The following is a 24,421-nucleotide window of genomic DNA, read 5'->3' as shown; positions in this document are numbered from 1 at the left end:
TCATCCGGGTAAGCGCTTACCAAGTCAAATTACCTCACCGGGATGAATAAGGCATGAACCAAGAATCTTATCCAGTAAGAGCGAGACAGAGACCAAGAGTTTTACCCAGTAAGTGAGAGTGACGACTCTTACCATGTAAATTGTTATATGCGATGTCGTTTTGGTGGACTAAAATCTTACCCGGTAAGTAAATAATAGTGTTAACTTTTAAGGGTAAGCACTTACCGGGTAAGTATTTGGTAAACGGTCCCTCACTTATAAAAACGTTATTTGAAATAGAATTTTAAGAGTTCTTTTTAACAGTTTTTGTAAATATACCCTGATTAATTTTGATTTTATTTATTACTATTTATTTAAAAAAAATTAACTTAGTGAATATAATTTATGTCACATGTAAAAATATACTGAGAATTATAATTAAATAAATAAATAATATTTATTTATTGTCTTGAGGCAACAAAAAAGTGGAGCGTTGGGACACAACACCACAAATAGACCAAACACAAAAGTATTAAAAGACGAAGACAAATATTTTAATTTCACAACTTTTAAAAAATATTTATAAATTATTTATTTCCTCAATAAAAATATGTATTTTTTATTGATTAAATGCTATTTTAAATAATTCATTTTTTTTTATATAGAAATTAAGAGTACATTCAATTTTAGTAGTGGAAACAATTAATGGGTTATTTGGTAATTGTTGAATGGTTTGATGCAGAATGATTAAATGGTCGGAATAATTAAGAGACTTTCATGATATAATAAAAAATGAAATATAATTGTTTGGTAATTGTTTACAATGAATTTAGGATGCTGAATGGTTAAGGGAGACCATGATACAAAACCATCCAGATGGTTTTTGAACCATTAAAAAACAGATTTTGTTTTACCAAACAAGATTCATCTCTTAGCGATTCACAAGTTGCATATTAATGAAACTATTAAGAGGTAAACAAACAACTACTAAAACAATGGTTCTCTTTCCTAGCTATTGAGTTTTATTAAATAAAAATAAATAAAATTGGAGATCTGTAGTTTTCATTTCTTGTTTTATCTGTTTTAAAATATTTGCTGGAGCAAAATAATCTCCGATTTTGAAAATGTAAGTAACGTGGCAAAAATAACAAGCCGAACGTGGATAACAAGGCAAAACAAGTTTGAGTCAGAAGAAACAGAGAAAAATACAATATATTGTTTGAGATGCTCTGACACTTTATTTTGTCGAATATTTTCAAGATTTATCTGTGATAAATACGATTACAAAAACTATATTATTAAAACTAGAAGGGTAGTCGACACAATGCAGCAAGATACATCTCGATTTTAATGTTATATTTTATTTTTTTTGTCTTTGTCGATGTTATAATACAATTTTATGTGTTTTTAAGAAAGCAATAATGATTTTATTTTGAAATAAAACATAAATTTGAAAATATCACAAAATTTTGAAAAAAAAATATCAATGTTAATATATCAAATCAACAATTTAAAAGTTCTCATTTTTTATGTAATTTTTTTAATCTATTTTTTATTATAATTTAATTTAAGTTTAATAATAAAATAATTTATTTTTGGTTTAATAATATAATATTTTATAAAGATAATATTAAGTATTCAGTTAGAATTTAATGATTATCCTAATTATATTTTAGATTTTTTATATTTAAAATAAGATGTTTATCCTATATTTGATTATTTTTATCTGCAGTTAGTTACACGAATTCAGATATAAAGCCTTAATAAGTTGTACTTACGCACAATCTACGTGTAATTTTGTGTTTTAAGTAACATGCATTAATAAACAATACTTTATGAATAAAAAGTAGATTTTAAAAGTTTTTGTCAAATACTTTTATAATATAGTATAAAATAACGATTTAAATTTTTTAAAATATTACAATTGATGATATTGTAAGCATTTGAATATATTTTTAAATCTATTTTTTAATTAATTTCATTAATTTTTTAACCGTTAAAGATAAAAACCTATAATTTAAATCGGTTTATCTATAATATATTATAAAGCATTTGATAAAAACTCTTAAAAATCATTTTTTATGCATGAAGTATTGTTTGATGATGCAGATTACTTAAAATTCAAGATTAAAAGTAAATTGTGCGTAAGTACAACTTACTAAAACTTCATGTTTGAATTCATATAACTAACTGCAGATAAACATAATCAAATAGAGAATAAATATTTCATTTTAAATATAAAAATCTAAAATATAATTACGGTAACCATTTACTTCTAACAAAATACTTAATTATTATCTTTATAAAAATTATTTTAGGAAACCAAAATTAAAAATGAATTAAAGAAATACACAAAAAAAGAGAAATTTTAAATAGTTAGTTTGGAACTAATATCAATATTTTCTTTTCATTTTTTATGATATTTTCATATTTATATTTTTAATTCAAAAATAAAAACATTATCATTTTCTCAAAACCATATAAAACCATATTATAACATCGACTGAAACAAAAAAAAACAAAACATTAAAATCGAAATGTATCTCACTGCATTATGTGAGTACCTTTCTAGTTTTTAAATAAATGATTTAAAATAAAGTCTTGATAACAAACAAAATTATACAAAATACACAATAACTTTTATCCATTTTGTTTAAATTAAAAGCAAACAATATTTACAATACAAAGTAATAACTCAAATACAATGCAATAAGTTGATTCAGTAACTTATAACATAACTTAAAATCATGATAAAAGTTATTGATAACACACAACTTAAAGCTTATAAAAAGCACATTTTTTTAATGTCGGTGGAACGAGTTTATTACAATAAAGACAATAGAGATTTAAAATCTTATATTATGAAATAAAAAATATTAATTAAATAATTATGTAATTATTAAATGCATTTTTAAATTCAAACGAAGATTGAAAAGTTAAGTGTCTTTTACGCAATGCACATGGTGACACCAACGGTTCATTTGAGTAGTAATATTTTTGTTTTTATGTTTATAAAATATTGTTTTAAGATTTGTTCAAGTTTTTCAAAAGTATCAGGTTTTTTTTTTAATTAACCTGGATATCCGACTTGTTATGTGAGCTGACTAATCTCAGAGCGACTACCTGCTTTGTAGATAGTCTGGAGTCACCGTATTTGAAACTCCGTGGTCACAAGAGAATTTTTATTGCTCATTGGATTTGAACTTGAAACCTCCTGGTACTTTTGACCTTTGGAGTCAAGCTCAAATCAATCAGACACCACCTTTGTGGTTAAAAGTATCAATCGTTTTTATGGTTTATATAAAATTAATCAATAAAAATCTATGACGGGTATTTGTGGCCACGGAGGTTTAAATATGATCACTTTGAACTATTCGTTTTAACAAATTGAATATCCAGGTTAATAAAAAAAAAACACAAGAGTGGTGCCTAATTGGTTTGCGTTTGGCTCCAAAGATCAAAAGTACTAGGAGGTTTCATGTTCAAATCTAAAGAGGAATAAAATTCCCCTTGTGGTCACAGATGTTTAAATGCGGTGACTCCAGGATATCTGCAAAGCAGATGACCATCCTGAGATTAGTCAGCTAGTATAACGGATTGGATATCCATGTTAATAAAAAAAAACTGCTATTAAGTGAGTATTGATTTCATGTGATATCAAATAAACCTTTTAAGAGTTCATTTATTATCTATGAATTTATTAGTATATGTTAGTACACATATAATGGGTGGACCAGAGTACGAGATTTTCTTTTGAGAATTTTTTAAATCGTGATATTTTTTAGAACCAGTATATTATGTGTTATTTTAAACGATTTTTTTCATGTATGGCTAGAATTTAATGTTGTGGTTATGTATATTTGTTTCGCATGTATTTGGTTCTCAATGTGGACATTACAAAACCGACAAGAATCTATAACCATTATCCTGGCAAGAAACAAATTATTGTGCACAAAAAAAATCTCTATGGACCACAAGGGTGGTGCATGATTGGTTTGAACATGACTTCAAAGGTGAAAAGTACCAAGAGGTCACAAGTTCAAATCCAAGAAGGAATAAAAATCCCCTTGTGGCCACGGAGGTTCAAATGCGGTGACTTTGGGCTATCTGCAAAGCAGGTGATCGCCCTGGGATTAGTCGGCTCGCATAGCGGGTTGGATATCCAGGTTAATAAAAAAAAATCTCTATGTAGATCGTTATGGCCCTACAATAACGCCTACTTCCACTGTGTGAGTTGACCTAATCCACACATAAATTAATGTACAACAGAACATGTTCAGTCATTTCTAATATATAATATATAAACATGTATAATTTGAATCAATAATGACTATCATATCAATCAAGTAAATTTAACGTCTTTTAGACAAAAAAAAAAAAAACCAGTATCAGCATTTCCATAAACTAGATAAATTATAAGAAATATAAATTCATATATAAATTCACATTAAAGTATAATAAATGATCAGTAAGTTTATATTATATGTGTCGATAATTCAAATTTAATATTACCAAATGAAGACGACAATTATTGTTATAATATTGTATAGATAAAATATTTAGTTTTATATGATTAAATGGTTGAAGATAAGCACGTTATGTTTAAGAGGAAAAGAGCCTAACATAAGACGCAACTTTAGAGATTAGGTGAAGTGGAGCTACATTCATTCTTTAATATAACATTTATTCACCCTCTCTTCCTCTTCATGTTCCCCTTATATGATTAATGTTTCCAACTCACCCAACTACTAAATAGAGGAGCTTATAGATTGCATCCAACCATAACTTAAGGTTGTTTGGTTGCTTTTCCATCATCTTTTATGGATTAAGCTGTCTTTGAATTAATTTACTTGTATATATTTGAGAGAGTTTTTTCCATATAAAGAAAGAACATCTTTTTTAATTGAGAAACATGTTTGGAAAAAAAAAAACTTGACTTTCTAATAGAACTCCTTTTTAGAACAAATCATTTTCTATATCATTAAGCCTACTATCAAACAAGTTCTATTAAACTTGTGTAATGACAAATATATATAATGACCTAAGGTCTCCTTAAACTCATTAAACTACTCTTTAACTCAACAATCAGACACATCTTCAGCCAAAAACCTGGCCCATGTTAGACCTTAAAAGCCCAATCAGCCTAATTTTTTTGGAAAAGCCCCAAAGCCCACCCTTCTTTTTTGCTTAAAACGGGTTTGGACTTTGTGCATCTGTTTGTTAACCGGATGTGGTTGGAAAGAGTTGTTTGATGCAACTCAAAATCATACAAGGGAAGGATTGAGATACTTTCTCTCTAAATTTTTCTGTATTGATATGGACAAAAACTAATAACATCCCAAGAATACAAGATGAAGGGAAAGGAAAAAAAATTGATATATTGCTGCTTGCTAAAATAAAAGGTCCAACATGGGTCGCTTTGTACAACATGCAGCTGTACATCTCCAGAAACATGATTTGATAATATCGTTTGCAAATCAACATATATCACTTCCTATTGCTGATGGAACTTGTTTGTTTGTACATCTATTCTTCAGTATTATCTATACACCTCTATGTCATCTAAACAAAAGAATCACTCTTTCACCTGCTGCTGCATTTGGAACAACACAACCATTATATTCAAGTCATTTTAATTAGTTTGTTAACATATCTGGTTTTGTAGAAATCTGAAAATACATACCTTTAAACCAAGAGACTAATCGAGAAATTGCAAGGGTTGTGACAACGAGACGCTTGGTGTTGATGCTTCTAAGCCTTTTGCTCCATGTACTGCAGAATGTAGCACCTTGTATTGCTCACACACAGAATCATACAGTGCCTGTGAATAAGCTGCCTTCGCCTGCATGAACTCAATGTGTGTCAAATATGCAACGAGTAAACCATATTGTGAAAGCCGAATAAATAAATTTAATATCCATTTCTCAGGTGAGATCTAGGTTTAGGTAGTAGAATAGAAAGAAACATTTCTCATAATTAATAGACAAGTTTAGGAAAAGTAGGAGGAAAAAAGAAAGAAACCTTGATGAAAATGGTAAGTCAGAATACATAAAACTTTTATGCATTTATTATAGACCATTCATGATTTAATAATCCATATAGGCATGCAAAATTATGTAACACCAACCTCCTCGGGGGACGCACAAGAAGCAGTAGCTTTCTGGAAATTAATTTCGGGTCCCACTGATATTCCGGTGCCATGAAAAGAGATCAACCTTTTCTCTCCAATTTCTTTCTCAACCTATCCAAAAACAATTTCTTTTAAAGGTAAATGGAACAGAGAAAAAAAGGCATCTGAACCAACAAGAACATACCTGAAGAGGAGGGGGCATGATGTCATGGCACAATATGGCTAAAGGATATATATGACCCACCAATCCGGCATGGTCCACGAGCCTTCTCATGTTGTCCAGCGAAGTGGCATCAAATGGTGCCTGTACATTTTATATTTAGTGAATAACATTACAAGCATTTCAACAATATATTGTACAAAATATTCAATAATATATATGCTAATTCAATAATAAAGGTCATATCACAAACTACAACCTCAGAGACCACAATATTCAATGTAAAAGGTAAGGGAATGGGGAAGGGGAAGAAAGAAAGTAAGGAGGAGGATTGAGGGTTCATGTCTACTCCTTTACATGTAACATCTTAGAAACACAATATAACAAGGATTCTAAGGGTTCACATTTTAAGAAAGAGCATCGAGGGTAATTACTTCACAGTTGTAATAATGGAAATGTAAAAGCAACCCCTTTTTATTCAATCACCACTATATGATCAGTCCTGGAATTTCAGCCGTTATATAGGGAACTAACACCAGACCTTACTCCATGTGGTATTTACTATGTTTGTTTTGGCTCTATCATGAATCAACAATAATATCCCACTAATAAAATAAAATAATCATATAGATGACAAGAATAAATCAACAATAATATCCCACTATTTCTAGAATGATCGTAACCAGACAATCCTCCTCGTTCTCCCCTCATCTGAGTAGATTGACCTTGAATTTTAAGATGTTGAACTAGAAATGTCAGATTTTTTTATTTCTAACTTCAAGTTCAATATTTTTGAACTTGGCAACTCCTATTATGGGTATCATCATCTTCTACCTTTGATTATTCAATTTTGTTCTCAACATTAGATTTCTGATTCTTTTTCCACCAGTAAATTAGAGACGACATACATCTCCCAATGATAATAACCATCTCACGCTTGCTATGGTTAGCCAATTACTCAATTTGGAAAACTTGTAATAGCAGTAAAGATTTTACCGGAAACCACTGATTTGTGTTAGGATCTGGCCTGTCCCTGCCACCACTTGGTGCAATCCATATTATTTTAGATCCACCCCTAGAATTCAAAAGATACAGTTATTAAACATTTTGAGGACATTATTGAGCATGACAAGAACATTAACAATCAGATTAAACAACAGTAAAGTTGCTCGAGTCATAGATGATCAGAGCCTCAGAGGAGAAAATAAAAGGTAGACAATAGTCACATCCACTTCACAAACATAAACGTCTCAGCTTTCTTTGTTTAGTCAAAAAAGCCTGAACTTGGAAGGCAACTATATGGGAGATAATCAACTAATTATAACTGCATTAATCCATTGTAATTTAGTTCAATACCATAAAGACTAAGAAAAGTGCAAACGTCATAAACCCTATGGGGAGGGAGGATGCATAACTAGAATTAGAAACACTAAAAGCATGAAAAAGTCAGAATGAAAGGATGTGTTAATAGAAAACATGAACCACACCCCCACTTGACCGCCACTTTACATGATACTCCCTCAGTCCCAAAATAAATGTCCACCGTTTTAGAAATGTGCAACTGTTACACTTTTAAATTAACTAAATGACGAATGGGCCCTTAATAATAAAGGAAGTAATTTCAATTTCTCCATCTCACAATCAAGGGTAGAACTAGAAAGTAGGCACTTACTTTTGAAAGGGAACACTTATTTTGGGACAAACTAAAATAAAAATGTGGACAAAGTAAAGGGAGTACAATGTCTTCAAATAATTCCTTAAAAAGACCCCCTCCCCCAAAACAAAAACAAAAACAAGACCAATAAACTCAAGTATGCCAAAATAAAATTTCCAACACTGATTGTTGCCCTGGAGAAGAGTGGATTCTATTCTTTTATGCCAAAGGGAACTAAGCAATAGCATTTTATAGCTCTATCGTAGTTTCCTCCATCAACTCTTCATGTCCTCCACATTCAAAGCCATACTCTATTGCATGTATGAAGTAAATGAGTTAACTAGTACATCATGAGTTCATTAATGAAACCTCTTGGAGTTTCCTATTCAACCTGAGGTTCTGAAAACCTGACAGGAACCAGCCAGACTGGGAACCAGGGTAATCAACTTAAAGATATTGTAGTTACTAATCAAGTTATCACTTAATCCGAACAAGTTCAGTAATCCACTCAACACTCCTCAGCCGATCCCTTAGCTAGGTCATAGCCCAACAGACTGCCATTTTCATAGCTTGAAAGCAAGTTGCAAAAACTGACATATTATTAAGGGGTGATATAACAAGGTGTCTGATCATGCCATGCATCATTAGAATATAAATTACATGAAATGGCAAGAGAAAAGTGGCAATCAGAGTTGCCCACATAAAACATGCATTCTTATACCATTAAAAGGAACATTCAGACATAAAGATAGCCGATACCTCAAAAGCAAAGCCATCTCTTTTAGACTTCTTGTATTTGATCTCTTTTTCATCTCAGCAAGCTCAGGAACATCATTCATATGCTTTTTTGAATATACGCACAACAGGTTCCTAAGACAACATTAGGTTGAGTAGGTGTAAGTTATCTTGACGTATTTGGACGAATATAAGAACGTGGAGCATTTATGCCAAATAGTAATTATATGACAACCTTCCCATGCTGAAAGGCTTGCAAAGAGGATCTGTTATAACTCTATCCCCTGCCACATAGATCTGCATCAAACTATTCAATAACTGGACCAAAGGGAACATTTTCATGGCACATGGTTTCAATTTATAAAAGCAAACTTACTATGTTCTCAGAGATATGGGGATTTGTGGTTTCAAGCATCAAGGCGATAACAGCTGGATCTGCTTCTGTTTGATGGTTCGAGATCAAAACCACGTTTTCACCCTGATGGTTGATGTAAAAGTAAATATTAGGCTCTTAAAAAAATCAAGATTTCATACAGAAGAACCACAAGAAAGCAATAAAGTACAACATGAACAGTACTTGAGTGAGAAAAAATAGATGTAGAAGTTAAAAATGAACTGTTGTAGCTTTGATTGATAAATAAAGAAAATCAAGAAGATTTCTGTCCCCTCAACCCCTGAAACCTATCAGGGGCTCTTCAACATTACCAAATCATAAATTACTGGTTGGGATAGGATCATAGCAATGCAAAAGGCAGACAGTGGTTTACACTCTTCAGGGTATTGGTGTAATTGTGCTGCAGAACTGCAATAATATGGCATTTCTCTGATAAAAAAGAAATTCGCTTGTAACAGTAAAATCATAATGCAGTTGATAAAATTACAAATGACTTGATCACAAGGATTGTGGCGTATAGTGGTTGAGGTCGCGGGTGATGTGGTGGAATATCCCATCTACCCAGGGTTCGATTCCAGGGCGTACACAACAACTGTGGCCACTGAGTTTGTCGCGGCTGATCTCTTGCAGTCACAATTTGTGGGGATTAGTCCAGGCATAGCCTGGACAACCTCCCAAACAAAATTACAAATGACTTCCAAGAATTGACAAAGACGATAATGCCATATTAAAGATAAATAGTTGTGGTTTAAAAGACGACTTTTTGATTTGAAAAGGTTAAATGTTAACCGTTAAGAAACTTTGGAAGGGTTTTCGCATTGGAGGATGTTTTTGAAGATAGGTTTCTGTTAAAAAGAAGTTAGTGGAAAACAGAGGTGGCAAAACCTATAAGTAATCATTTAGGTCGACCATTGTGGATGCCCCAAGTGAATTACTTAGGTAATAACAGACAAGCAGACCAGGTTACATTTCATGATTAGAATACTTCACTTCTATGAAAAAGAGGAAATGCTTGGAAGAGGGGGTAATGAGCCCCACTTGTCCTTCTGGGAATAAACAGGACGTATGTTTGTTTCTTTTCTGTCTCTTCAGTTCCCAGATCCAACCTTCCAATTTTTTTCCCAAATTCACTTTTCAAAACATTAAGGAACCTGTGAAACCACATCATAGGAGATGAAATTTTCACTCCACAAAATATATTAGAGGTGGCTTTTCAAACACAAAATAATAAATGGATAAACACCAAGCTAAAGGAACAGGCCTAGTTCATACATATAAAAAGCATATCAACTGCCAAGTTGGACTGAAAGAATCATATAATATAGAAATAACAGTGAAAGCCAGGCACCTGCTTGAGCTGCTCTTCCATTACACCAAAAAGGGAGACGTTGCCAACATATGATTCCCTGATAATCAAATACGTCTAGGATTAAGAAAGACAACAGATACTTGCAGATTCTTATCATAAATTAAATAGAGCTGAATGGAAAAAAAATATTAGATCAAAGTGCAGTTACTGAAATTTAGAGCAACTATTATAGTCTGCAAAGGTTACGTCTCTGGGAGCCACTTCTAAAGGTTACAGTGGAGTCGTTCACAGAAATTGACGCAATATTCGTGATGAAAGATGAATTATCGGTAAGCATAAGGAGATGGTAGTTTAGACTTTGTGCAATGCCTTAGTCCATTTGATGGGATCAAGCCTTACGACTAAGTGGCATGCTCTCTCTCTTTCACCTGTACGAATTCCAAGGCTCATTTGGGACAGGTGGAAGAAATGCTGGTGCAACATTAGTTTGAGCATTCAGGCGGATGCATGGTATACCAAGTTGCATCTGCATTCTGCAGTGCAGGGCACGAGTTCAGTTGACTCAGATGGCTTGGGTTTTTCAAAAATTCAGAAAGGTAGTTATTATACACTTATACTATACTTGGGGGCCATTTACGGAACACTTACTGAGTAAGGGTTACCCGAAAGAGTCACCACTCTCATTTACCATATGAGGTAACATCTCCGGCCATCAAAATGTACTATGGGTAAGCGTTTATAACCCAGTAGGCGCTTACTGGGTAAGACCTATCACCCTCACTTACCAGGTAAGGCTATGTCTTCCTCTTACCGGGTAAGATTCTTGCTCCTTGTTATGTTTACCCGGTAAGCTAATTATAACGGTAAGCGCTTACCAAGGTAAGTGTTTCGTAAACGGCCCCTTAGTTGCAACCTCCGTCCAACATTAGTTGCACCGATACTATTGGCATGCATCTTTAAGAGCACATCAGTCCATCACTATGTAATTGTTTGACGAGTTCTATTCAAGTACATATATTTAAGTTCTAAAACAAAATTCTTATAAAAAACAAAACTCTGAAACAACTATACTTTCAATGAACACAAAAAGCTCCAAGGCAAAAAAGTATCGCTGCAATCAAGATGTGATGGATGAAATATTGTTTATTTGTGGTGAAACTTAAGGACTGTGATGATTCCAGTTCATGGGAGACCAATATGATGCAAGCTCTCTTCACTAATTATCTAAATATTTAAGATTTTGTGGGCTGGCACCGTCTAAGCTAGATCCAGTCAGCAAACAATTGTTCAGGCATTCAAGATGTACCCAAAATTACACCACCTAAGCTACATCCACCCAAAACATGGGTTATCACATTTTAGATGTCCAGGCTGACAGCACAAACATGATGATAAAGCAGATGGCACACGAGAAAGACAAGCAGTTATTGATTTTAAAGAAATAGCATGCCATATATGATCAGATTAGAAAGGAAAAAAACGTGAGCCCACATGTAAAAACCACCAATATCACGATAATGATAACACCTTCTAATTCTTTTTTAGCATATCAGGTGCCCTTACTTGATCTCAAAGGGATGGCATCCACAAAGTTAAGTCCATGATAAAACATAAGGGAAAACTGCAAATTTGATTTAACCCTGTGCAAAGAAGTCCATAATATTTATTTTTTACTATATAAATGGATTCCTTAAGTCCATCTGATTGCTTAAACCAACTTATGAAAATAATACTTCTAATTGGATGTTGGGATTGGCAATTATCTTCTCCAACACCATGTCCTGTTAATGACAGCTAACTCGGTCAAAACTCAAGTTGCCTTGGGTCCAGCAGCGATACTAGACACAGGGAGACCATGTCCAGACCCAGCAGAAACCTTCCCCTACTGTCTTTAGTCACATGGTATAAAAATAATGACAACAAAACACAAGGATTATTAACTAACCTGAAATTGACCAAAGGCCGAATATAATTTTGACCAAACATATAGTAATTAAAAGGTTCCAAAATAGCTTCATGATATGGTGAAAATTCAAATGGCTCCTGCAAATAAGTAACATATTATGAGATGAATCGATATGAAAATGTTTTAAGTCGGACATATCAATACGCATCATCCACACAAACCTTCACATCCAAGAACATACGGTCAAATGCTATACGCATGTTTGACAACACAATATCTTCTGCATGAGGATCCCCACTTTGGAAAACCTGAGAAAGACAATAATGCAAAACTTATGAAGTTGTTGACGAAAACCAAGTCTAAGTAAACAACAAACTACAGCACAGAAACATTAAAAAGTTGTTGCTCAGAAATATAAGTGTCCACACTGCAAACTGAAGAAAGCACCAAGATCATTCCGACAATTGCTAAACCAGACCAATTATCTAAGCAATGTGGATACAATTTTATCTCCAAGTTTTCTTATTAAGCAGAAAGTATTGACTCTTAACTGACCAACTCGTCTAAGAGATTAAACCGTTGGTGTGACGGCCAATGATCATAGTGATTAACTTTTAATGCGACAGCCTTGGCCTTTTTGGGGCTCACATAAGAAAGGGCAAAGTAGGCTATATGCGGAGACCAAACAGGGTGAAACAGCACAGATTTGGATTTAAGGATGTCCAACAAGTTCAACTTAATGGCAAAAAAGTCCAGCTACCAGAGACAAAATTTGGAGACCGTACTACAAAAAAGACATGTAAATAAGAAAAGGGTAGATCAGAATTATCAAGCCATTACCTATCCACCAACATTTAAGGTGCTAAGCAGCAAGGCAAGCTGCCAACAAAAAGAGGGCAGGTTTACACTACATATGGTACTCCTATAGCCTTATTCAGTACTCTGATGCCCTATTTACATGCATAAATATACTTCTATTTTTTTCTACATACTTTAACTTGCCCAATTTCACTTCCCATTTACTTTATTTCATAGTTAGGTTTTCCTGGTCACCATCACCTTAGCACCATTATAACTATGAAATGGTGGAACTGTGGAAGAAGAGGTTGCATAACCCCAGAATTAAAGCCACTCAAGTAATCATTGGCGTTTATGTCAATAATTTAATACAGAATATGCTGCTACTAGGCTCAAGAATGACGAATTTGCATTTAGCTTTTTAACATGCTTAATCAGCAAAAAGGAACCTTAAGGGCCTAAACTTAAGTAGAAAGCATAAATTGTAATTTGATTTTTGGCAAAGACCTATGCAACCCATTGCGAAAAAAGGGGCAAGAAGAAAGAGAAGGAAAGGAGAGACAAATGAGGACCTCGTCAGTTTCACCCTATTGCCAGAAAACACACTAGAAATATATGCTGACCAAGAAATGTGAAATTGAGGGTGGCCTTGTCAGTTTAACCCTATTGCCAGAAAACACGACGCTCTTATCCGGACAAGGAAAAATGAAGCTGAGTGAAAAGCAGAAGGATAACATCTTACTAAACTTCTTTTCCAATCATAAGTGAAGAGCATATGCATACTAGTACCCCCACCAGTTTGACTAAATATCACTTACCAAGCTTTCCCCTGATCAGCATCAACAAAAAGATATACCTCGAAAAATCTAAATTCATATCTTTAGGTCTCTTTGCAGAAGTGAAATATTGAAGAAACCAAATACTGTGCTTATACACCACTTACTGAGAAAGATACACTCAAGTGAGAAGTATGTGTTTCCCCCAACCCAAGTATTTTGTCACTCACTCAACTAAAAAGATGCCACAATAGAATTTCAAGATACAAACAAAGCATATTAAACAACAAATTCAAAGCTCACAAAAAGGTACCACAACACAATAAGGAGGAAGGCTACCCCAAAATCCACATATGCTAGTTCTTGTCTATTCTATGATGACAAGGTTCCCATCGTGGTCTGTAATGAAATCATTAGTACATCTTATTCCTACCAACAATCTCTGAGAATAAAGCGAAATCCACACATAACAAATTTTAAAATGATCTCTACTCATTCAAATGGCATAGCTATTCAATGTTTCATGCATTCTAGAAGTAAAGGAATACTACAGGAAGAGCCCAAGAAAAAATTACTGCATTTTTGTAGTTCTGATACAGCTCTTCCATTGCTTGAGCAACAGGTTTTGGCAGTGTTCCAGCTTCCACCTCTCTTTGAATTCCAGAAAGGAGATCTGCATGAAACAGTAAAACAATGGTATAAAACACATCCAGTAGATCTTATCATACCTATGCCGACAATAAGGAATGTTTACAGTTACATGAAAGCGTAAGATTTTACTCAAATCATGGGCAATTTATACGTTAAAGTAGATGATTACTCATATTATCATTAGAAACTCCAAAAGTAAAATGTAAATGAGCATTGTGCGGTGACGATAAAGATAATTAACAAGATCACCTCCAAAAGGTTCATAATAAACTTCATCATTGCCACACAATCTGTAGCAGTCCCAAAGGGTTCAAAATTCTCTATATTATATGTCTTCCTTACTTATTAACTACTGGATTCCTTTGAAATGTGATAGACTGACAGTTAACATTGTAGTTACCTGACAAAGGGCACAGCTAGCAATCTTCACATAAATCAAATAGTATATAAGAAACACAATCGAGATCTTCATTTTTTTGCAGTTGTCTACTATGAATAGACAACCTAATTAATTACTCTCTGACTCTGATGAGAAACAATCCTCTACCAATTGGATTGATGGATTGTCCAATTGGAAATGATAACATAATAATGCATAGGTCGTTAGAAGAAGTTCTAACATGTATATACATATTGTATAGCACCTAATTACCCTATTTCCTTTGTGTGGAAGAATAAGGAACCTGCCATAAATGGTAAAACTACAATTATTGTTACCTTAGCCGGAAAGATATGTGGCCTTACCAAAGGGCCTTTGGCCTAGCGGTATCGTAGCCCTTGGCCTTCTAGGAGGTCAGGGGTTCAAATCTCACCATAGGTGAGGAGGGTGTGTGAGTTTATTTGTTGCATTTGCCGTATATAAATATTATATACTTCAAAAAAAAAGATATGTGGCCTTGAAAGGCGAAGGAAGGCTGGAATGCCAACAGGCGTCTATTATGAATTCACCAGACCTGACAGTACCCGTTTGGGGAACGTCCAATGCCAAAGTCACAGAATGGGTAAGTCGCCATAGAACAAATGATTTATACAAAATTTTGCAACTGCAGTCATCCCTGAAAATTTGGACGGCTTTCCAAGGAAATCTAGCAGAATAAAGTTCCCATCACTTAAAAAAGCTGGCTTCCCATTTAAAATATGGTGTTATTATGTTGGAAAACAATCACGCTTACGTGTTATTATATCAGAAAACAAACAAGCTTACGCGTTATTATATCGGAAAACAAACTTACTTAAGATTCTTGGGATCTTCCACTCGTGTCAAGTGTCAACTAGTTTCAAGCTTGATGCTCCAAAGTCAACAAGCAAATGACCTAGGCTATATTTCTTCATGTGTACCCATGGAGATTGTTTAGACCCTTATTCCGCATCAAGTAAATGCATGTCACGAATCTCGTTATGAGAGATCCTAGGTTATACCAAGACTGTTTTAAGTTGGATGACTGAACAGCCCTTTTAAAAGTGTATAGACCTCAGCTTGTCAGAACTCAGAAGGTAAATTGTAGAACATTAACCTAACACATGGCTAAAGAATATAATTATGTGCTTCAGTATGGATTAGTCAGTTACTAAATTCCTCGCAGAAGGGAAAGAACCATTATTAGATTTCATGAATTGTGAAAATTCCAGCACGTTGATGGTACATCACTGAGAATGACTGGATAAAGAAGGAAATAAAATGCAAAAGATGTTCCTATTCCTTTAGTACTTGTCCTTAGAAATTACCTCAATTGTCAATTTCTTACGTATCTAAATGCTTCCCAATTATAGATTCATTAATTTCAAATGTATCAAAAGAAATATTTTCACTCTCCGATATGTGCATTAAATTTAAGAAATCTGAAAAAATCATACTGCCAAATAGAGCATAGACAAGTAACCAACAATAGATAACATCTCAGAACCTGCTGTCTTCAAGCCATGAATAATTTGGACACCACAATCGAAGTACATGCATGATAATATTTAAAGATTAAACATCTAACGATAATGATAAATACCATATCCAACTATCCTCACTCACAACAAGCCACATGACATCAAGAGTCCTATCAGCCGAGGCAGTGTTGCCCAGCAACTGAGTAATGATGATGGATCGACCCCCCAAACAATACCAACAAGCATAATCACTAGATTAAAATCATCAGTAAAACAAGCCAAAGCACCAAGAAATTTCAACAAACATAATTAGTTAATTATTAAATGTCAATGGTTCAAACCTACTTAAACAAACCAAACAACATCAAGATAAGGTACATAAAGCCATTCATTCAGGAATTAATCTAGAATATAAATCAAGTAATCAAGAACGTTTATCACATTAAAAATCAGATAACAAAACTTCAAAAGATAAATAGTACTAAAAAAATCGTTCAGGAATGTAAGACACCACATAGACACGGTCGTACAACCAATTTCCCGCAGCAAGGTACAGTACCTCTTGCAGTACTAACAGGGGAGAAGCTATTTTAAACTATTTCTTGTCTGTCTCAAATCAGAGCGTGCATTTGCATAATTACACTTCACAGACGGTCAGAACGCAACTACGAATACGTCAAACCTCCAACGTATTTAAAAAATCGGCGATAACGAAGAACTCAATTCACCGTCACTTCTTCATAATTGAAAACAAATGATCGAACTTACTGAATTGAAATAACAAATCAAAAAATACAAACGACGAATATCATCACAATCAATCTCTTGAAACTTCATCTATCCTCACTCTTATTAGTCGAAATAGAGCCAAGGATTTAAAATATAAAATAAAAAATAAAAAAACAACACACGCCTACCTACGTTATCCTAGTAAACACACACACACTGTAAATTCATTTTATAAACAGACGCGGAATCCGCTACCTTGTTCGGAACGAGCATCGATGAATGTACGAGAGTAACCGTGGTCGGATCCAGAATGCGGTTGTTGAGTGGAGGAGGAGGACGACCACTTGTTGTCTCGAACAGTTTCCGCCATGCCATGGGCGGCATTCGGTGGCGCAGAAAACACCAAACATGGAAAACGCCGGAAAATCGGGCGAAAGCGCGAGGATAACGAAGTAGAAGGTGATAGAGAAACCCTAGGATTTGTGGTGGAGAAGAAGAGAGTATGAGAAGGAGAGAGGATCGACATAGTGTAGTAGAGAGAGAGAAAGTAGTGGTAGTAGTGTGTGTGTGTGTGAGAGAGAGAGAGAGAGAGAGAGTGGGGGGGAGGTGGTTTATATGGTGGCGTTGTTATTAAAGTGGTGATGATGGTGATGGTGGTGGTGGTGGTGGTGCATTGGCGGAGATGGAGTGTGCGCACGTGTTTATCATCGAAAACGAGGGGGAAGGGGATCGAGAGATTGGATTAGCTGACGCCGCCTGTAATGGATGCTTGAAACCAACTAGCAAACCGTTATAACCCTATTTCCTTTTTCCTTTTCCTTTTTTATTATTTTGTTTTAAAGTTTGTTGTAAAATGTCAGAAAAATTGCATCAAAATGTAATCAAATTTCACTTGATTCCTATTTAATGATCTTTATCAAATTTTTTGTTTATTTAAAAAAAGTTTGTTGAGATATTAAATGTATTTTCAAATAAATTTTTTAAAATTAATAATAAATTTTTTAAAATTAATAATAAATTTGAAGGTATTTTTTATTGTTTCACCCGGTACACACTCATTCTATCTCCCTTAAATTTGTTGAAAGTTTGTTGGAGTATTAAATGTATTTAATATTTTAATAATATAACTAAGAGTAAATTACATGTGTTGGTCTCTATGTTATGCATCATTTACAGTATTGATAAATAAAACAAATTCATTACATACCAGATAAGTCTCTCAAGTCAACAATGGTAAATATATGTCTACTAGTCAAGTCATGTGGGACTCATGTGAGGGGAAAATAGGTCATTTTACCATCAAATACATTAAACTAATGGGGTGTTTGAGATTGTTTATTTGAAACAATTTATGTTTTTCTATAAAAACACTTATTATAAGTCATAAGGGTTTAACTAATTCAAAATTTTCTTATTACCGGTTTGACACCAATATAAGTTGTTTATCCAAACATTCAAAAATGTTTATTACCGGTGTCATACCAGAATAAGTAAATAAGTTGTTTTTATAAGCAATCTCAAACACCCCCTAAACTTACTTTATGAACCCCCACCCCCTCCTTAACTTTTTTTCCTACGAAACTGCTCCCCATTCCGTTTCACGAGTGGAGAACCCCCATCTCGTTGAGTTGACTCGAGTTCACTGCCGTCGTCATCATGGTTGGGTGGTGCAAACAAGATCTATCTCATTTATAATTAAGCTGTTAGTTTCCTAAAAATTAAGCTTTCAAATTTCCAACGTAGATACTTTAAATTTTGTTATGAAATTAGTAGGATTACTTCAAATAAATACCACATCTTTAATCCTTTAATAAACCATTCGGTTCATACAAAATACGCAATTTTAATCCCTTAATCGCAACAAAATGGCTCTCAAAACAAAACTTTTCTTCTACCATATGTCGGAATTTGCGATCGTCATATTTTTTATCAACAAGAATAAAAGATCTTGTTAACAAAAAAAATGACAAATTGCATTAGAATAGAATTCGAATAAGAAGAGACCAACTTCCAAAACGTATATTTTTATGTCCAACACAAAACATTTCAAACTAAAAAAATTAATTATAAATTTTCAAAAATAACAACTTACTTTCATAAATTTCATTATTATAATATTATATTTCCATTCGTCATTATTACAATAATTTACATTCAAGTTATTTTTTATTAGAACATTGTACTTTAAAAAAATTACTCATTGTTGTAATAAGAGAAAAATAGAAATACAATGTTATAATAAGAAAATTAATGAAAGTGTGTTAATATTTCATGCATTTAACCCTTTTTAGAAAGTAAGATAATTATTTAGGAGCGTTTATCAATGCTTACTGAATAAACGCTTACCGGCAAAAGTTATCACTTCATTTATCTTATCGGGTAACATTCTGGATCATAAAATAGTTCTTTTGAGATTCAAATTTTTAAAAGGTTCAAAACAATTATCCTATTTGTCAATACACAATTCAAGACTCAAAGCATCACAAAGCAATACCCCAAGAGATCTATTGCTATTTGCTACTCCCTCATCAAAATGCAATCATGTCAACTTATCCAAGGAAATTCATAATCACCAAATGCAGCACCAAATTGCACAAAACGAAATCCGCAAATGCACGTTCCGGAGGTAAATCCTGCAAAAAAAGGATTGACAAATTAACATCCAAGGACATGGAAGTTGAAGTTGCATGCATACAATATTGTGCAGAAAGGATATGACGCCGTCATCTGAAGCCCCATTTGTACTGAACCCACGGCCATCATGGGGTGGGTAGTGAATGGAGGTGAACCACAAACCTCCCACTCATTCAGTCATTTTGCCCACTAGGCTAAAACTACTAAAACAAATGGGATATATGCATACAATATGCTCGGTCATTCTGTAAGGATGCACACCTCATTACCCACTAGCTAAAACCACGGGGACTACATGCATACGATATATTCAGTCATTCTGCAAGGATGCACACCTCCTTACTCCCTAGGTTAAAACCATCGGGAATATATGCACATGATATATTCAGTCATTCTGCAAGGATGTCCACCTTACCCACTAGGCTAAAACCACGGGGACTATATGCATACGATATACAATTTCAGGATTGTATTTCTAACCACAAGAATCCCTATTCGACACAAGGGGTTAACAGGATTATTTCATCCTTAGTTCAAGGCAGGAACGACCAACATACCTTGAATTCCTTGTTTTCTTTGTTCACTTGTATACGGAGACAAACTGTACAAAGAGATAAATAATGAGTTGCCAAGACAATACCCTAGAATGAAAATGGCAAGAATCCATCTAAGATAAATGAACCTATATATATTAAGCTTACCAGCTAGGACGGCTGTCCCTACACAGGAAAGCACACCCGAGAGAAAAGAGTTGAATGGAAACGACCCAACTATTGCCATGTAAACCACCTGGTAATAAACAAAACACAAGTACTCTTTGTTTGAGTTTGTTTTATTTAAATAGAGAATAAAGATAAAAGACGGATAAAGATGCTTCTGAATTTGTTCTTGTTTTTCTGCTTCAAGAAAGTGAGTTCATCTACTGCTACCTAATACTTGTTTAGACAGACTTGATATATAATCCCGGACCCTATCTCTATGTGGGATATACAGGGTCCGTTTAGTTTTTAATTACTATTTAGCAAGTAAGTGGTCAAGTGCTAATACTTTTCCATGTCAAACTGACATAGACACCATCCTACCCTCCGCAGGTCCCAAACCCTACTGGGTTTGTTTGGTTTGGGTTGGTATTACTATTATATGGGTTCCATTCATATCATGTGAGGAAAAATGAACATTTTTGTGGGTCACTAAACAGTAGGAGCACTATCATTATTAGTACAAGCACAGCAGGTGAAAAAAGGGGACATGATTACCACTTGAAGTTTACTCATGTGATCACCGTTGACAATTTTCTGAACAAATTGATGAATGGAACCACTTCTTTGAACTATGCATGATGACCCAAATCACTCTAACTTGAACTCCTAGAAAACTAGAAAAGATGGCAATGATCCCTAGGCCCATAGTTTTAGGAATCGACTATCTGCTCAATCTCTAAAATAACCTTCAACAGCGACAAAAAGGGGATCTTGAAAACATTTGTGGATAGGGGAATCAAAATCTATATTTCAGGAGTATTTGTGCACAGCGTCGACAGGCATAACCAACTTATTTAACCATGTGATAGACTGATGAGAAATTCTTTAAGCAACTCAAGCAATAACTGGCAACAGATGTGTCAACCATAACTTTGACCTCCTTAAAGACCATTCATATGTAGATAGAACTATAACACAAGAGCCCACGATAGAGATATGATCATGCAACTGAAGGCATATAAACTATAAGTTCGATTCAAATATTCAAAACCAAGAAACTTGATGAAGTTTCATACTTCATTAATGAAGAAAGACAATGAAACATAAACAGAGAACCGTCTGCGTTTCACAAATCAGCTGTAAGTTGTAGTTCAATATAATGCTAGACACAATTAATCAATGGAATTGGAAGAACTGCTCTCCAGTTTTCATGAAAGTAAAGAAAGCGGCAAATTCAGTCCATTTAGAGCATTACTGAAGTCAAGCAGAAACCAAACCCTAATAACATTTACACCAAAATGGAAATTCAAAAATCGTCTGATCGAATTTTACGACTTTCAAAAATGAAACAAAATCCTATCGTAAACCGAACACGATTACTACATTGACATTTTAATCAATCGCCACAGAGATTACAACATCATCATCCATGGTGAGATGCAAGCTTCAATCTGAAATTTTGTGTAAATCGATCTTAATTAGGTACTAAAACAAAAAGACGAATACCTGAACTAGAGCGGTGAACACAGCAAACACCACGTACAGATCTATGATCTAGAAAAAAGAACCCAGAAACACGTCAGTTCATTCAGATCGTCAGGATACATAGAAATCAAAAAACAAGAATTTACATGATTAGATCGACGAAAAAAAGAGAAACCTTCAGATTAGTTGGAGTAGCGGAGTAAGCAGATCGGAGAGACTGAAAAAGAGCCTGAGCATCATCTTTCGTCGTCGGCGATTTCCCCATTTTCTCTTCTTTCTCACACACACACACACACACCAAACCACAGTTTCTATGCGTTTACTCTCAACAATGGAGTCAAATCGAAAAAAAAACCCCTTTGGGAGAAAATCTCTGATTAGGTATACAAGTGAATATTTATAAATGTAAAACGAAGATATAACATCAAGGCCTATTAGCTCAGTTGGTTAGAGCGTCGTGCTAATAACGCGAAGGTCGCAGGTTCGAGACCTGCATGGGCCATTATATTTTTGACACCTAAGTTTTGTTTTTTACAATTTATACCCCAGTTTTTGTTTATTTTTTCTTCTCGTCCTGTTTACCTTTTCTGTTTTCCTTTTTGGTCCCTTTTTATATTTACAAAATAACCCCTTTTCATTGCATATTTTTTACTTTTTGATCCATTAATTTTTTTCATGCAATTTATCCTTTAAGAAATCTTGTTATGTACATTAAAACTAAAGAGCCGTTTACCTAAATGTTTACCCGGTAAGCGCCTAATGTTAGGAGAGTTAACACTATAATTTATTTTATGGAGTAAGACTGTAGTACATCAAAGTGGTACCGTATGCAACAATTTACCCGGTAAACACTTACCCGGGTAAGAGTCATCACCATCACTTACCAAATAAGCCTCTTCTTCTATATCATTACTCTTACCGAGTAAGATTTTTGACTTGTCATGTTCATCCAATAAGAAAAATTACCTGGTAAGTACTTACTAGATATGTATTTAGTAAACGACCCCTTAATTGATGCACTTTGTCAATATATTAATAAATAGACGATAAACAATTTTATATATTCAAATATGATTTCTCTTATTTTCTAATAAATGTTATCACTTGTGTACATGTCATGTTATATATTGTTGTTTTTAATACGTTACAATGTGTTTATACAAGTAGTAAAATATGAGATCAATTTATTGTACGTATTTATTTAATCCGTGTTTTAAAATATGTATTTTATCTATACTACCTTATAAATCAGATTTATCAAAAGTTTTAAAAACAATTTTTAATGCACAAAGTATTATACATTTATGTACAAAGTCTTAAAAATCTTAAAAACAACTCATAATGCATTAAATACTACTACTTTATGCATTTAGTCTTAAAATCTTTTAATTTACAATTAAAATAACATATAGTACAAGTTACCAATGCATATTATTACATTTTCTTTTCATGTTCCCAATATACTTTTGACATGTTTCACTCGTGATTTCATCATGTCATACCTCTATGTCTTATCCCCATCTCCCAATGTGAGATTCAAACTAATATTTACCATGAGTTGTTAAAAGTTCTTTCATTCATTTCTCATCCAATTGCTCAGAGAACTTTTGGTCTCGCTCTCGATCTTTTGATTCTTTGCTCTTGGTGTAAATTGAACACGTTTATGAAGTCGTTTAAATATGTTGGATTTTAAATATATTGGATTTTTTTCATCGATAAACAATAATTGTAACCATAACTCTTATTTATTCAAATTGTATTAATATGTAAATATCAAGTGTAACTTATATCATCGGTAAATCTTCTCCAATAAAACTAGTGAAACTTCAAAATCGTTAAAATTCACGGCTCCCACCGCATTGCGCGAGTACATAACTAGTGTTTGATAAATTGTTTAGTATGCATATTTTAAGACCCATTCACACTTTATAGTCCAAAATTTATATAATCAGTTTTGATACGTTTTTTTATGACGTATCTTTTTCATTAATTAAAAATGTTCTATTTTTCGTATTTTATTCATCTTTTTTATACTGTTGTCAAAAAGTTCTTGTCGTACATCGGTTTGAAACGTTTGATATTATCACTTAAACACATAAAGTGTCGTTTATTCACCTTATAAACGTTTGATATTACCACTTAAACGAGTATTAGGAAAAAGAAAGATGGCCGATTACGAAATCCCGCTCGATTTGATAGGCGAACCGCTTGAAAGATTTATCCGTGCCACGACAAGCTTCACCAAACCTCTGAGTTCTCTACCAGCCGTTGATCGAGTTTTAGCTCCTCCTATTTGTGTCGATGATGTTGCAGTGGCTGCAGTAAATGCAGTAAGAGAGACGATTTTTTGGCATTTTTACAACCGGTCAAATTAAGGAAGCTGTCACTGGTGTGAAAGCGTACGCCCGTGCGATCGTGGCATAGTCGATGATGCGTGTATATATAATTATTATATCGTATAGCTTAGGGATCTTCATAAAAACTACCGCTCTACTCATTGGG

The 24,421-nt window shown here is 33.7% G+C and overlaps 2 protein-coding genes and 1 non-coding gene across 5 annotated transcripts; 1 reads left to right on the top strand and 2 right to left on the bottom strand.

Annotated features, from left to right (window-relative positions):
* Positions 1–5,155: 5,155 nt before the first annotated feature.
* LOC112501742 (glycerol-3-phosphate acyltransferase, chloroplastic) lies at positions 5,156–17,680 on the bottom strand. 3 transcript variants are annotated; one of them, XM_025105448.1, is made up of 13 exons: positions 17,355–17,677; positions 14,417–14,514; positions 12,489–12,575; positions 12,307–12,404; positions 10,401–10,458; positions 9,035–9,136; positions 8,894–8,955; positions 8,683–8,793; positions 7,266–7,344; positions 6,294–6,413; positions 6,107–6,220; positions 5,663–5,821; positions 5,156–5,569 (listed from the first exon to the last, which is right to left on the bottom strand). In XM_025105448.1, exons 1-12 carry the CDS (start codon positions 17,623–17,625, stop codon positions 5,678–5,680), a joined length of 1,344 nt encoding a protein of 447 aa, XP_024961216.1. In that variant the 5' UTR covers positions 17,626–17,677; the 3' UTR covers positions 5,156–5,569; positions 5,663–5,677. The 3 variants fall into 3 exon arrangements, with proteins under 3 accessions (XP_024961216.1, XP_024961218.1, XP_024961219.1); XM_025105450.1 differs by having other exon boundaries at positions 5,158–5,572; positions 16,493–17,448; XM_025105451.1 differs by having other exon boundaries at positions 5,159–5,572; positions 17,355–17,680.
* Positions 17,681–19,473: 1,793 nt separating this feature from the next.
* Positions 19,474–22,249, bottom strand: LOC112501748 (dolichyl-diphosphooligosaccharide--protein glycosyltransferase subunit DAD1). Its single transcript, XM_025105464.1, has 5 exons — positions 22,095–22,249; positions 21,941–21,988; positions 20,435–20,522; positions 20,291–20,334; positions 19,474–19,732 (listed from the first exon to the last, which is right to left on the bottom strand). Exons 1-5 carry the CDS (start codon positions 22,182–22,184, stop codon positions 19,649–19,651), a joined length of 354 nt encoding a protein of 117 aa, XP_024961232.1. The 5' UTR covers positions 22,185–22,249; the 3' UTR covers positions 19,474–19,648.
* A 98-nt stretch (positions 22,250–22,347) lies between these two features.
* TRNAI-AAU lies at positions 22,348–22,421 on the top strand. Its single transcript has one exon. It is a non-coding gene; the product is annotated as a tRNA-Ile (tRNA).
* The last annotated feature ends 2,000 nt before the right edge of the window (positions 22,422–24,421 follow it).

The sequence above is a fragment of the Cynara cardunculus genome, unplaced genomic scaffold (genome assembly GCF_001531365.2).
Source record: "Cynara cardunculus var. scolymus isolate 2C unplaced genomic scaffold, CcrdV1 Un_Scaffold_509, whole genome shotgun sequence".
Lineage (NCBI taxonomy): Eukaryota > Viridiplantae > Streptophyta > Magnoliopsida > Asterales > Asteraceae > Cynara > Cynara cardunculus.
The sequence above is the reverse complement of the archived record's forward strand: the minus strand, read 5'-3'. Positions and strand labels throughout refer to the sequence as shown.

Coding starts and splice junctions, on each gene's coding strand:
- LOC112501742 (XM_025105451.1), bottom strand. CDS start 17,625: ATGTCGATCCTCTCTCCTTCTCATACTCTCTTCTTCTCCACCACAAAT. Junction 12,576..14,416: donor ATCAGAACTACAAAAATGCA/GTAATTTTTTCT, acceptor TGTCTTTCTCAG/GTTTTCCAAAGTGGGGATCC. Junction 7,345..8,682: donor GAGATGGCTTTGCTTTTGAG/GTATCGGCTATC, acceptor TTTGAATTCTAG/GGGTGGATCTAAAATAATAT.
- LOC112501748 (XM_025105464.1), bottom strand. CDS start 22,184: ATGGGGAAATCGCCGACGACGAAAGATGATGCTCAGGCTCTTTTTCAG. Junction 21,989..22,094: donor CTACTCCAACTAATCTGAAG/GTTTCTCTTTTT, acceptor TCTTTTTTCTAG/ATCATAGATCTGTACGTGGT. Junction 19,733..20,290: donor AAGAAAACAAGGAATTCAAG/GTATGTTGGTCG, acceptor CTTTTTTTGCAG/GATTTACCTCCGGAACGTGC.